Source organism: Epinephelus fuscoguttatus, linkage group LG13 (genome assembly GCF_011397635.1).
Source record: "Epinephelus fuscoguttatus linkage group LG13, E.fuscoguttatus.final_Chr_v1".
NCBI lineage: Eukaryota > Metazoa > Chordata > Actinopteri > Perciformes > Serranidae > Epinephelus > Epinephelus fuscoguttatus.
Genome location: NC_064764.1, coordinates 22,846,662 through 22,861,440, shown reverse-complemented (window position 1 = coordinate 22,861,440; position 14,779 = coordinate 22,846,662). Strand labels below are relative to the sequence as shown.

At 38.6% G+C, this 14,779-nt stretch overlaps 2 protein-coding genes across 2 annotated transcripts in view; both read right to left on the bottom strand.

Moving 5' to 3' along the window:
- Positions 1-14,779, bottom strand: part of hoxd10a (homeobox D10a) — a 37,952-nt gene that overhangs the window by 13,419 nt on the left and 9,754 nt on the right. The gene's annotated exons all lie outside the window — the stretch shown is intronic.
- Positions 190-2,054, bottom strand: hoxd12a (homeobox D12a). The gene is made up of 2 exons (XM_049594764.1): positions 1,471-2,054; positions 190-933 (listed from the first exon to the last, which is right to left on the bottom strand). Exons 1-2 carry the CDS (start codon positions 2,030-2,032, stop codon positions 695-697), a joined length of 801 nt encoding a protein of 266 aa, XP_049450721.1. The 5' UTR covers positions 2,033-2,054; the 3' UTR covers positions 190-694.

Below are 14,779 nucleotides of genomic sequence, written 5' to 3'. Positions count from 1 at the left end.
TTGTTTTCCAGGCATTTGGAGTAAACACCTTCAGCACTAAATGCGGCGCAATCCTTTCCTCCACGTCTGGACTCTAAATGCGGCCATGAAAAACACAAAACAACGCAAAGATGTTCATTTAATCAGATTAACAATAAACTGGGGGGAAATCAGGCATTTATTTGAATAACATCAATTAGGAAACAGACATGCAATTAGAATATATTTTGGCAAAACTGACCCGTCCGTAAACATGAACTTGACTGTTGCTTCCACATTATAGGCCCACACACCACATGAGCAGACCATCATACAAAATACACAAACACATATAGAAACATATTCCTGTTTAAATAGGTCATAGTTTATAGACTTTTGAGTTGGATGAAAAACAATTTGCTAAATGTTTATTGTATCCGCGGGTACAGGCCAGCAGGAGTCAGGGCCTAGTGCGCATTTGGAGAATCTCAGTATCAAAAAATGACCAGTAGAGTAGATTATATCTTAATCTGGATCCATTTTATAAGTATTAATGTCATTGAACTTGGGGCTTGATGAAACTGGAGCCTATTCTGTGACAGGAATATAAACATTTTCATACATATCTATAAATACAAGTCCGTGCCACAAACCGAGAGGGCATGTGATGAGCTGCAACATTCATAGTACAATACGTATTCTGTCCGCTGCTGGTCACGATCAAGTCCAAAGGTCATCAGTACGCCGAGAAAGCGTGTTCGCGCATCATCAGCCTTTTCTTCTTCATCCTCCGGTTCTGAAACCAGATTTTCACTTGTTGGTCGCTCAGGTCCAGTCTCTCTGACAACTCCTTCCTTTTCTGTCTGTTGATGAATTCATTCGTCATAAATTCATTCTCAAGTTCAGCCAGCTGTGGCTTCGAGTAAGGCTTTCTCTTCTTTCTGGTTTTCACTTGTGACGAGCACCATGGGGCACCTGGAGGGAGCAGAGGTAGAAACAAGTTTTATACTTTAAATTAACACCAAGCTCAGGAACAGGGATGGAGACTGAATGGAATTAACTGCTCCCTGTGGCACTGCGGCTAATAGTGTGGCTCATATCTTACAAAAATATAAATTGGTTTTATCACATTATATAAATATTAGAGGGCTCGCCTACTGTACGTATAGGAAAATATGGCTGATATTACCATGAGCCCCAGACACAGTAGCTTCTGTAAGGATATTATGGGAATATTAAAATAATAATCATGCCACAGGAGATATTAACCGGCCATAAAATAGCCACAGACAGTCAAATGAACGTTAGGCTCTATAATGTCACACACAAACTAGCCTATATTCGCAAATGTAAATTGATTAGTCTCATAACGATGTGGCAGGAGATCACCAGAGAGGATTGGCATACAATAAGACAATAACCAGAGGCACAAATCTACTTAGAGTCCCTTTAGTGTTATCATAATGAAAAAGTGGAAGCAACAAAATATTCCTGCAAAACAGGCTACTTAACCTTCTGCAAAAGCCGTCCTGGAGCATGTGTGACTGGATGATGGGTGAATGGGATTCTGCTCCTGTTTGGTGCCGTTCACATTCAACGCAGCTGAATCCGGATCGAGCTGGGCCGCAGAGCTGTGAGACCGGCTGTCCAGCTCTGAGTAGCCGCGGTCACTGGCGGCCCCATGCTCCCCGTGGTAAGCCTCATCTCGCCTGCCAGAATCCTCAGTCTTGTGGTTTGTGACCTGAAAGCATCGAGCCGACTCCTCCAGATGCGCCTTGACGTGGCCGCTGCTGGAGGAGTTCGTATTTATAGACACCGAGTTGGACAGAAACGGCGGACAGTAGCCTCCAAAGGCGCGGCTCTGTGGTGGTGCTGCTGGTCCAGACGTGCACGAACTTGAGGAAGTCCACGGGAGCGTGCACACCTCTCTCCTATTGTAAGGGATCTGGTGCAGCCCGGGTATGTGGGCTCCATTACCCCGCAAGTTGGAGAAATACAGCGACTCAGGGGGAGTAAAATTCAACAGAGAACCAACATAGCCGGGATTTAAAGGATTCCGCTCACACATTTCCATGGAGCTTTCCTCAAACGCTTCTTGCAAGCCTTTTAGCAACTCCTGAAGAATAAAGGGTAGGTAATTGTTGATTTGTTAATACAGCGTCACGTGATATGCAAAATATGTTGTTCCGCCCCACCCTTGCTCCCAGTACTGCAAAGCAAAAATACTCCATGAGGAAATATTTTGGTATTGAGTGGGTGGGGGGATGAAGTTAAATTCTAACCATCTGTGTTGTCTGGAATATCAGAAGAATATTTGGCTCATGTCAATTTCAGTGTCAGAGGGTCTCATTTCAAAAGCACATGCGTGGAATCTGTTTTGGTGTTACAGTGCTGTGACATGAGGAGTAACAAGGTGACTCTGTGGACTGACTCATATAGAACAAGGGTGAATGCAGGGCCTTAAATGCACCACAAGAGACCCGAGACAACGCATACACATATTTATTATAATCATACAGAATATTTTCGGGGATGTAACGTCCAGAATATTTTCTTGTATTGACAGAAAATGAACCAGATGCTCAAGACAACACGTCTTTAAAACACCTTTGCAATCTCAACATGAAATCCCAATAATATACTATAAGCCCCACACATTCATCAGAGTGCCATTATATTAGGTTACATTATATTAAACACAGTACGTTGTTTGGTGATGTTGCTTTCTTGTGATCACTCCTATATAAACAATGTAGCCTTCATTTATGTCGGCGTCGAGCTGAGGACACAGAAACACACGCAACATATCCTCATTTCCAAAACTGCGCATCAACTTTTACAGAAACTATTAAATTAGGCTAAAAACACTGTTTTAAGACGCGCTTTGACCACCTGCAGCTTTCCACACACACCTTATACTCTTAAGGCCACATCTAGAATAAACTTAACCTACTTGTGCACTTCAGGTTGATAGTGTCTATAAAAATGTAACTACTACTTTCCGGAGTAAAGAAAGAGACCACTTCATGGCACCCTCACTATAATACAATCACGACATTTAATCATCTAAATATTAGCACCTTACAATAAAACACAAAAATATTTTCCGTCGCAAAATGATTTTTCTATCCTATACGTTTAAAAGTGTCAAACTGAACTTGTAAATACCATGCGTAAATTTAGCGATCCAAGTCCAAGTGCATTTCACCAGCAGTAACTACAAGAGTCTCGCTATAAAGAACTATTTCAACACACTCCTCCTGCTGGGACTTATCTTGTGAACTGTATACATGTATGTGTTTTATAATCACTGTAGTATTTCCGTTATACAACACTACACTTGAGAGCAAACACTCAGGGGAAACTAACTTTTAATAGGCCTCAATTTTTCTGGTATTAGCCTATATTAGTTTTTCGCAGTACAATGTTTCCTGAGACTTGGATTAAGTGAGGTGTGTGTGTGTGTGTGTGTGTGTGTGTGTGTGTGTGTGTGTGTGTGTGTGTGTGTGTGTGTGTGTGTGTGAGGGATGGGAAGTCAAAAAATACTGACACAGATATGTTGGTATATGTACGTTAGTACATGTATTGTGGTATGTCTATTGCAATAGATGTATTGTGGGATATGTTGTGATGTTTGTACTGTGGTGTGTGTATTGTTGTATTTGGGTTGTGGTTTATGTATTTTATTGTGTCTTCCATGTTTACAGTGTGTTGTGGTTTTATAATATTTTAAAGTGTGTATTTTTAAAAACATTTTAGGTCTGCATGTAGAAGCCCAACTAGGTACAAGAGCTGAAAATTAGCAACAGCTATAAACTCTCTGTGCAACACATCAGACCCATACTCTGTGCTGGAACTATGTTAAATTGCATTGTCCCTGTCAAATAGAAATGCAAATAAAAGAAGACAAAATTATGAGTTGGAGCAGTTGCTTTTGTAGCACAAATGATCCAGTGGTGGAAAAACGCATTTAAGGATGATCGTTTTGATGATAAGTGTCATTGCTACTGATCACTTTAATAACAGACAACAATTGGGTTCCTTATGACTCCATTTTGTCCATGCTCAAACAGGCTTATTTTATATTTTTGCACAGAACCACTCAGCCTAAAAACATCACACTGATATAGAAAATGCTTCTTTACCATTTAAACCAGACAACTTTCCCAATATCATCAAGTAATCATGTGAGTAGTTGCGGCTGTAATCCAATAGGTGGCAGTGCAACTTCATGTGTGGCCTTGATCCTGCCATGATGTCTCTGCTCTCCTCATTGTTTGCCAGTTGCTTAATTCTGCAATTAAACATCATCTGCAGTTTCAGTCATCACTGGAGTTATGCAGATTTACTGGGCACGTGCTTGTGGCAGACTGAGGGACCATCGAGTGTTTGTGTGTGTGTGTGTGTGTGTGTGCGTGTGTGTGTGTATGTATGTGCAGCAGTGTGTCTACAACAACATCTGCAGCAGTCAAAGGTAGGACAAGTGCGAACATTAGGCTACATAAACGTGCATTTCTTAAACATCTCTGCTGCAAGCATGTTTGTTGCAAATTAGTGTTTCTAGGGTGTTTAAATGTAGAAAAAGAAACCAAAAAAGATGGCAAAACGTGCGTAATGGCGACACATATTTTAGAGATTAAAACAAATTAACTTAAAATTATAATGTAGAAAATTTAATACAATGACACAGAACAACAAGTGTTTAAATCTAAAACATTTCACTGTAAAAGTCCGAAAATTAAATACTGCATATACCAAATAAAGTCAACAATATTACACAACCAACTGCATTATTTCTAAAGTGAAAGGAAACTGTTTTATTTTTGTTTTTTTAAAGCTATGCTGTAGCTTTAGTAATATATTTTAGGTTTTGCTTATAACTTAAAAACATATTTAAGCTATATTCAAAAATATGTACAGAGTGTTTTCAATATTCACGCCCAACTACTGTGATATATAAAAACATGTTTAAATCGCGGGTAACCCACTTAAACTAAAACACAGTGAGCAACGTGAATTAAAATGAAAACAGTTTCTGTTTATCGCATCTAAAATTATAAACAAATCAATCCTAACTGAAAGAAAGGAAATTAACAGATTTGTTTCATTGTCATCTTACCATAAACGCGCCCTGGCAAATGTTCATTTTAATTTCTTTTGCTTTGCTATACATTTCCCACAAAACGTAGCGTTTCATCACAAACAGCAGAACTCCTGAGGGCCAATTGGGCTTCAAATGTTCCCTGTTTATATATCAAAATGCAGAGGTTTGTGTTTGCACCCACTGAGTTGAGTTAGGTGAAGTTACGCCAACAGTCTGCATCTTTATGTCACAAAGCTGATGGGCTCCCACGATTACAAAATTAGGACAAGTTTTAGTGTTGAGCTTTTAGTGTCCTTTACTGCCCTCCGTCCTTCGTGTTTAGGGTGTCAGGAGCCAAATTGAGGAGCTTCAGTCTGGTTGTGTTTCCAGGCCCTTTGAAGACGAGCTATCCGCCGTCTATTGTCCTTGGTAATAAACTTGCTGCTTCCCTCGTTCAAGTTCTCTGGGCTGAGAAATGCTCCCTGCAATCCTCCAAGTGTTGAAATCTCAACAGTCTGCAGAGTTAGTGGAAGTCAAAGAGGCTATAGCGTTTAATCTATGTCATATAATTGACAGAGACCAGCTTAAAACAAGTATAGAGTTTGTGCGTGGGGAAAATATTTAAAAGTTGTAAGTGGTTTTCTAATTATTTTCTAATCATGTCCATTTTGGACCTGAGGGTACATTTGAAACTCTGGCACAGACCTATTGAGAAGTACTGAGCATATGAAGTATTATTTGTAGACTAGAAATAGGGTTTTATAGAGCAGGTTTATGACAGTGTGGAATATTTTCGTCTGCAGTCGTGAATTTACTAATTATCGAAAATATTTAGCAGTTTAGTTTCTGACCTGTCGAAGCGGAAAATTTGTTTGTTATGGTATGCGAGAAAACTGATTAAATATATCGAAACGAAATCATATCATAAAGAAAAAAGAAATGAGAGTTTTCTTTCTCAAACTTTAGCACAATAACTTCAGCGTTTGCGCTTTGTCCACTGGATGGGAAATGTCGGTAAAATAGCCCAAATAATAGACTAAAAGGCGCACAGATTCAAACTAGTGTAGGCAGAGGATGCATTGGTTATAATCCTTTAAAAAATAGTTTGCACCATGATACGCTGAAACACGTTATCACCAAGGCCATGTTTAAATCTCTGCATTGTCCATGTTGCTGCCTGTGTTTGTTGCTTTGCATCTGTTGATTGTTTCTGTTCTTACTCTGTATTGTAATGTGTTTTTGTCGCATAACAGGAACCCAATGAAAAACACTTTTTCACTGAGTCAGGCCAGTTTAAACTGTAACACACAATGTTACTTTTAATTCTTTATTCCTGTATAAATGGATAAATGTCTAAAAAACGAGCACAATGTTAAGATTTAACAGCATGGGATGCAACGTTTTGTTTGGTTACCAAAAAAATAAGTAATAAACGGATGGACACAAGTAGCTCAGGAATACGTTTGAATCGATAGATAACGAGTTACTTGTGAATAGACTATAATAAACTAGATAATGTTTACTAAAATAGTGACGTCTGTAATAAAGACCACTTCATAATGAACTGCTGCTGCTGAAAAACAAAAATCTAACATCTAACCTACACATTAATTTAGCTACAGAGTTATCAAGTGTAAAAGTTCTCTACATTCCGATTAGTCACTATTGTTGAATAGTGCTACATTATACTTTATAGTAACTATTCGTTATTTCGTACCTCAACATTAGCGTCTCAAAGCATTTCCACCAAAGCGACCAGTAGGTTATGTATTCAGATTTTACTCTACAATTCGTTTCTTAATGACAAACCGAGAAAGCAGAAATCGACCAACGATGTTTCATCTAGATGAAAATACAGAAACATGAGTGACTGTGGAAATTTACACCCCGTGACTTAATTAATGAACTGTATTCGGGGAAAATTATAGTCGCCTTTTACTATGTGAGTGATAGGTTTGTATTTAATGAACAGCATCGTGCTGTTCCCATCATAGTATTATTCTAACTGAGCGCAATATTTGACTCATTAGCGACGCGGGGAAGTGGGACAAGACACACGCAATTTATTTCTCAGTTCAGTATGATAGACATGTGGGCTATGTCTTCCACTGTTTAATTAAAAAATAAAATAAAATAAAACAAACAAAAACAGCAATACGAATAATTGTCTTTCAACCATCTACCACATTATTTAAATTGTTCATTTCTTGGGCCTGAACGCGACATTCAGAGACTGTGGGTCAAGGCAGCTGTTATTTCTGTCCCTGTCCTGTTATTTGGTTTGTTTGCATTCACAACAGGTCGCCACTAGATGGCGCTCTCACTTAAGGAAAGAAGTGTGGAGCCCAACAAAAGCATAGGTGCCTTCACAGTGCAGCCTTAAAGCAACAGCTTCAGTCTACATGCAACACTGAAACGTTTGATTAATGAGCTGGCTCAGCTCACTGTGTGGGTTAATCACAGAAACAGCTGATGTAAAAGTAGAAGCAACTGAGGCCCTGTCTTTTACAGGAGAAACATATGCTTCAGCATCACTCACTACAAAAAAAGCCATTAGACACAGGCTTAATGTTCTATAGTGGTCTTAGGATTGTTTGTGTTCACTGGCTACACAGTCCTTAACATCAGAGTGATATGATTCTCTAAATATTTTTCCTAGTCAGAAATTTGGGAGTTGGTTAATTAAAGATATGCCCTCACTTGAACAAAGTGTCCACGAGCAATACATTTTCACTGTAGCATTATAAGTTGTACTATGAATCCTGTCTGCACTGGTTTCTTTCATCATGTCATGTGAACTTTCTACATGTGAAGCACACCAGTGCTAAAAAAAAAACCCCAGAAAAGAAGCTTGTGAACACACTGTGTATTCATCAGTTGCACATACATTTGTTCTACACACAGACTGTAACCACAGCTCATTAGATACACATGTAAAGTAAAATTTGAATTGTGATTCAGTAGTTATTTGATTAATTTAGGATAGAGGTCATGGTGACTGATCTCCATTTGTACCCTGTACATCCTATGATTTCATGTTGACAGGTGCACTAGTTTGTTGATTACAGTTTGGACTATAGAGCTATGGTCTATTTAGCAATTAGATAGTGGCCATTGTTTACAGTGGAGGGCTTACTTGCAAAGGCCCACACAAAATCCAGTGATTCTAGCACATGGAATTTTTCAAACACCAGTAGATGCACTCTTCCTTCTGTGCTGTGGTACAGTTGGTGGGTGTAGTTTGGTAGAAGGAAAATAGTTCCTACATAAAACTGCTCACAACAAGATCTGTGGATTATCTTAAGTAACCAGGTCATGACTTCTGGAAAGAGACATTACTGCTGAGATTTTCAAATGTATGTTTTGCACTTTGAGCACCACAAGCTGAGTGCAATCTAGTTCTATGATAATGGAGAGAAGGGAGATATCTATACTGCCGATTTCTCTAACACTTGGCAACTCACACCAAAACAATTTAGACTGCTAAATAGCACTACAGGTAAGAGAGAAAATATCTACTTTTGATTTTGGGGTGAACTGTCCCTTTAAGGCACATGGTGGCTGCTGTAGAGCTCCCCCTGTGAAGGCCTGCCTTCATTCTGGGACCATTATCAGCTTCCTGAAATGTTGCAGTCAGAGTAACAATGACTGTAAGAGATGATATTCTTTAGGCATTATGTATTGACAAATGAATGAGCTGAAATAGGCACCAATATGGATAGTAATGTTCAAATGCATCCTGCTATTTATGTATGTAGACCAGTTGAAAACTATGTTTGTTTTTGTTACCTTACAGTTAATGTTACTAATGATCTGATGTGCATATACTAATACCGCTCCAGCTAACATATTGAGTTCCACACCAATCCTGTTTATGTGTTCCTGTGGGTGTTAGGCAATTCATTGTTTTTCAAACAGGCTGGTTGTCCTTTTCCTAAAAAGAAAAATGTACTGTTTTAATTTAAAGGAGTACATTGATTGTAAGGACCAAAACATTTACCGTGAACGAGCCTTCAAGTTTAAAAACACCACAAAGAGGCTCTTAACTGATTTTAACTGGTTAGCTTTAATTCACTTCATGCTTATGATTCACAATTATGCTTTAAGTCTCAAATACTTTGTGTTCTCAGTATCTGTTATCATTGACATTACTTTGCATTTCCATACTTCAATAAAGCCAAACTGTGGCCTGTTTGTTTTCTGATGGTCTTTTTAACACTCTAAAGTAACTGTTAGCACTCAGCTAGCTAATGTTACAGCTCAGCCAAGGAGGATTCCATTTATGTTTACACTGCGCACTGTTGGGAGCACAAGCCTGATGACCATGAGTAGATGCATGCTTCCTTCTGCGCAATGATTGAGCTGGTGGGTGGTGAGCAGAGAAAAAATAGTTCCTACATAAACGGCTCACAACAAGGTCTGTGGATTATCTTTAGTAACCAGGTCGTGATTTCTGGAAAGAGACATTGCTGTTGAGTTTTTCAGAAGTAGCCTATTTATTTATGGTCTGAGTGAATACCCCATTCTGATTGGCTGCAGGGTGTGAGTTAAAACTGATAATGAACACTTACCAAGTAGTTTCGGTGAAACTTTCGGTCCAGCATTTTAAATAAATTCGCTATCTACATAATAGTAAGAGTAACCATAGCAACAAGGATGCAGTAAATGCCTCTGTTTACAATTTATTTACAACACTGAGTGCAGTCCTTCAGTGCCACATCCTCTCAGCACCACAGGATGAAGACTAACACACAAGTTAAAAGAAGTAGACTGCCTCTCTGAATATACTGATACTTAATTTTTATTCTTTAATTTTTATTATTATTATCATTATTAGTATTTATTGCTTTTTCTTGTATATTTTGTACTTTTTTGCATGCCTAGTTTTTTATGTTTTTAAATTTTGAAATCTTGAATCTGACTCTTTCCCCTTGACTGCTGTAATACTGGAATTTCTCAATTGTGGGATCAATAAAGGTGTATCTTATCTTATCTTATCTTAATCACATCAGCAATCATCTCGCATCCCAGCCACTATTCAACTTGCCACTTCAGGCTGCAGCCAACAGTAACATTACACATGACATATTGTTTGTTTGTGGAAAAACTTAATATTGATTAGGGACAATTATGTTGCTGAATAGCTAGCTATTCCTAAACACAAGCTTGCTAGCATAGCATTGTTGCCTAATAGCTGAGCCAAATGGTTCTATGAGCTAAGTGGACTAGAAATATCTCCCGTTGCTAAGTCATATCTAAGGTTAATCCTATTTACTGGAGTTGTGAATAAAGTTTGCATTGCATAAGAACATTACAGGCGGTAATGATTGTTCCAGGTATTAGCTAAACCCTCAGTTGTTGCCAGGGAAACCAAGTTACGGCTTGTGAAAAACTGATATCAAAAAGCATGAAAATATGAATATTCTTTTTCCCTTTGGAAGAATTACCATGGTATAAGTGGGATCATACTCTTTAAGCCATCCATTATCAGGAATTAATGGCTTTTGCAGAGGCCTCCGCTGCATGTTCACGCCTCCACATTGGCCATTAACACCTGATACCTGATAACGAACACCTGGCAGGGCATTATCCCTTACACATTTGAAAGAAGACAAACATCTCTGTGGCTGATATTCTCAACACTTGGAAACTCAAGAGCATTGTACAGGGCATTCTCCCCTGTACAATGTAATTAAAAGTCACCATGTGCCTTAAGTTGCAGTTCCTCTAATGACCACTAGATGCAGCATCCAACGAGACAGACTGTATGGACATGGCTGTGAAACCACCTTCAACTTCTCACTGGTAATACAGTCAAGCTAATCCCACATCTTTTAATGTGCCTCTAGTAGAAGCCATTTTCACAGAAGACCTTTTAACTTGTCACAGTAGGTAGAACATAGGTGATGATATTAGTTAATGACGACTGAATCCCATTTAGCTGCTTCAGTTTCAGTGTCCTGGTATTGCACGTTTTGGCTCACTGTCATGACTTACTGGGACACTTGACTGGAACAGATCCATTATTATTGTCATCAGTCAACAGTTGTCTTTTGATCATTTGGCCAATTAGGAATCTTCTCAGGACTGTGTTAGCATGGTCATGGCTCTCTGTGTAAATTTGTGGCACCTGTGAGGGTGGGACAACTCACAACTTTGTCATTTGTACAGGTAGACAGACGTGGCTCATCATAGCTCACCCACTTTCTACCTGAGCAGAGGGTTGAGCAGCAGAATAAGTGAATACACCTGTGTGGGTGTGAAGGGCCTTTATGGCTTAAAGATAAACATTTTTAGGAATTTTCTCGTGATTGACAGCCATTTCAGCCCATCAGTATCAGCCATAGTGGTTGCTGCTTCCCTGTCCCACCTCAGCTCCAGCCAGGCTCCCTCCTGTTTGTGTATAGATTTGGATTTCACACACGACACATCTGATTTCCTACAGTGTTTTAATTATGTTAGGCATCAATGATGTTCATTTAAGAAAATCCATGTGTGTTATAGGTTTTCTTTCTCATTTGTGAACACTGCTTTTATGCTGATGTCTTTACAGTATAGTCATCTTATAGATAATCAGTCAAGTCCCTTCCAAAGACTGTTGATTTTTACTCTCATCTTATTGCTAACTGCTGCTGTGTATAGAAATGTGCTTATGAACAGTGGCCTGTTGTTCATTTGGGCTTCGTTGCTTCATATTGCTGAATTGTGGATGTTACTGCTGTATTACTGTATCTACATTTTCTATTTCCTGTTGTGAGAATGATAATTTTGTTGCTGCCACTTCTGTATATTTCTCAACCTGTCATTGAGTCAACCTGAGTTTGGAGAATATTGCCAAAAGACAGTTAAGAATCAGCCAGCTGGCTAACACTGACACATTTGTAAAAAAAAAAAAAAAAAAGAAAAAAAGAAGAAAAAAAAAAAGAAAAGAAAGTTGATTAATGTATGATCCTTATCAATAAAAAAATAAAAACGTATGACTATCCTTTTTGAATTGTACCTTCTTGTGAAATCTAACCATCTTAGCAGATGCACACCTGTCAGATGAGTTTCATATTCATTTTTACAAATGTCAGGAAAGAATAATTGTATTCTTTTTACATAGGGAACAGTGTTCATTTTCAATTAGTGCTGATCATTATGAGTGTTTAACACACGACTTCCAATGTAATTAATTTTAGTTTGCCTAACACAGATGAGCAAAGTACAGTTTTATTACCTCTTTCCAGAAATCATGACCTGGTTATTCAAGATAATCCACAGACCTTGTTGTGAGTAATGTGATGCAGGAGCTATTTTCTTTCTACTGAACTACGCCCACCAACTATATCATTATGCTGGTCTTCGACAATTCACCCCACTGAAAGAAAAGAGGATTTCAAGAGTTTTACTGAGCTAGCTAATGTCACAGTTCAGCCAGCGCCATTAATGTTTATGTCTGGCACTGTCACAAGCATGAGCCTCTCATCCATGAGTAGATGCACGCTTCCTTCTGCGTGGTGATTGGGTTTGCTGATGTAGTTTGATAGAAAGAAAATAGTTCCCAAATGGAAATGCTCACAATGAGGTCTGTGGATTATCTTGAGTAACCGGGTCATCATTTCTGTAAAGAGACATTGCTGTTGAGTTTTCAGAGGTACTTTCTGGCACTTTGAGCACCACAAGTGCCATGTAGCTCCATTACATTGGGACAAAGGCAGACATCGCGACGGCCGATATCTCAAGCACTCGACAGCTCACACCAAAACAATTTAGACTGGTACCACTACAGGTAAGAGGAAGAACATGTATTTCGTTATTTTGGGGTGAACTGTCCTTTTATGCCTTCATTTTCAGGATGTTGTCACAGTTTAAGATGAAACTTGGCACACTGGCGACTCCACAGATTGGAAAAAGTTAACTAAGAAGTGAAAATCTGAAAATTGCTAATGTAAATGCCGAGAAACCCTGTGACCTTTGCTATTCACACTGTGGCCAGGCTGACTTTGTATGAATTCTCAAATTTTAGATTCACATGTAAGGATCCCTAATTATTCGTGCAGGCAAAGGTGCATTTAAAGTGTGCTATTCGGTGCAAGCAGCGGTGTAGTTGAAGGTATACACAAGTATCCAGTGTATACCCACCTCTTTCTGGCTGTTTACAGTACCCACCTATCAGCCAAAAAAATAATGGAATAAAGAGGAGAATATACCCTCCTTCTCCTCGGGAGCCTATCTACACCCACCTCAACAACTACCACTACACCACTAACAAATCAGCTGAACTTGAAGAGCATTAAAAACATGCATCTGTGCCGTGAATCAGGCACTGAAGAGCTTGAGAGCCACTTCAAGTCCTCCACATGAAAGGCTTCATGTCAAGTATAATTGTACCAGAAGAGGGAGGGAACACCCCTTCACTAAAGTGCCATGTATAAATATGCCCGCAGTTTTTGAAAAAGAAATTACAATGTTGAAAAGTAAATTTCACTTTAGGAACTTAATTATCTATGCTGACTTTATTTTTTAACTGGAGCTCAAATGTAGCCAAGATTCAGTAACAAACAAACACATGAACTAAAGAACATCACTTGATAAGTCTTTAAAGAATGTGATCAATATAAGGTAAGATTTACGCTGTTTTTGGCTGATCGAGAGAAGATAAGCAGAACAGTGAGATCTGGTTTATCATGCTCAACAATGGTATCTTAAGTAAGGCTTAGAGTAACATTCAAAGCTACGTTTTCAGTGATGTTTGCAATGTAAAAATATCTTCATGTAAAACCTCTCCCGAAATTTCTTAAGATAAATCAGATGCACAATAATGAATGCAGATTACCCAATTATATTCAATGTAACTTCCTGAAGATCTTAGGAGAGTGCAAACCTTGAGTGTAGTATTAGTTTTTCATTCAAAAAAAAGAGAATGTGTTCACTAATTAAATGATAGGTGAATTTAATGAAATGAAAAGGGATATATTAATTGGTCTTATCATGTGAGTAGTAAAACATGATACTCCTAAATAAGGTGAGAACATTAGCTTACATAAAAGTTTTTGGAATAAATAATGAAGTGAGCTGAAATATATTTAAATTTCATGCAGGAAGTTAATGTTAAAATTCAAGCTTTTGTAGCCTCATATTTGCCAGTATTCAGTGTCATATTTTGTGCAGAAGGAAGAGCAGACAGCAGATTTTGTTCTGATTTGAATCTCATTATAATGCTCAACAGTATTATAAAATATATAAGTATAAGTATGAGGTTAGGGAAGTAGCTTTTTGGCTCTTTGCAGCTTCCATCTCCTCTCAAATGTCTTTGCAGAAGCCTAATTAAACCAGCTTTTTCTGTTGCCTATCCATTCATTGCCATACACACTAATCCTGCCTGGAAATGCTCCCTGAGTGCTGTGGACAGACAAGTCAGGACACCAGGTAAACCACAGCCCACACCTCCCCATTCAACGCCTCATATCAATAACGGCGATTAATATTAAAACCTGCAGGAGGCGCCAGAGGACGCACAGAGGATAATCTGATGGCGCCTTTATAGTCATTTCACATCGAGAAACCAGGAGTCCATGCATGGGTGTTATGTCTTTACATATCGAGTCTCCGGTAGAGTTAATATGATGCATACATGTGGCAGGTTATTCTCCTGTAAATACCCAAAACTACCATGCAGGTAATAAAGGTTTGGACTGGGTGGAAGAATTGAAACAGATAGGAGATTCTGTTAGAAATGTTAAATATAGAAATATG

Coding starts and splice junctions, on each gene's coding strand:
- hoxd12a (XM_049594764.1), bottom strand. CDS start 2,032: ATGGAAATGTGTGAGCGGAATCCTTTAAATCCCGGCTATGTTGGTTCT. Junction 934..1,470: donor CAGGACGGCTTTTGCAGAAG/GTTAAGTAGCCT, acceptor TGCTCCCTCCAG/GTGCCCCATGGTGCTCGTCA.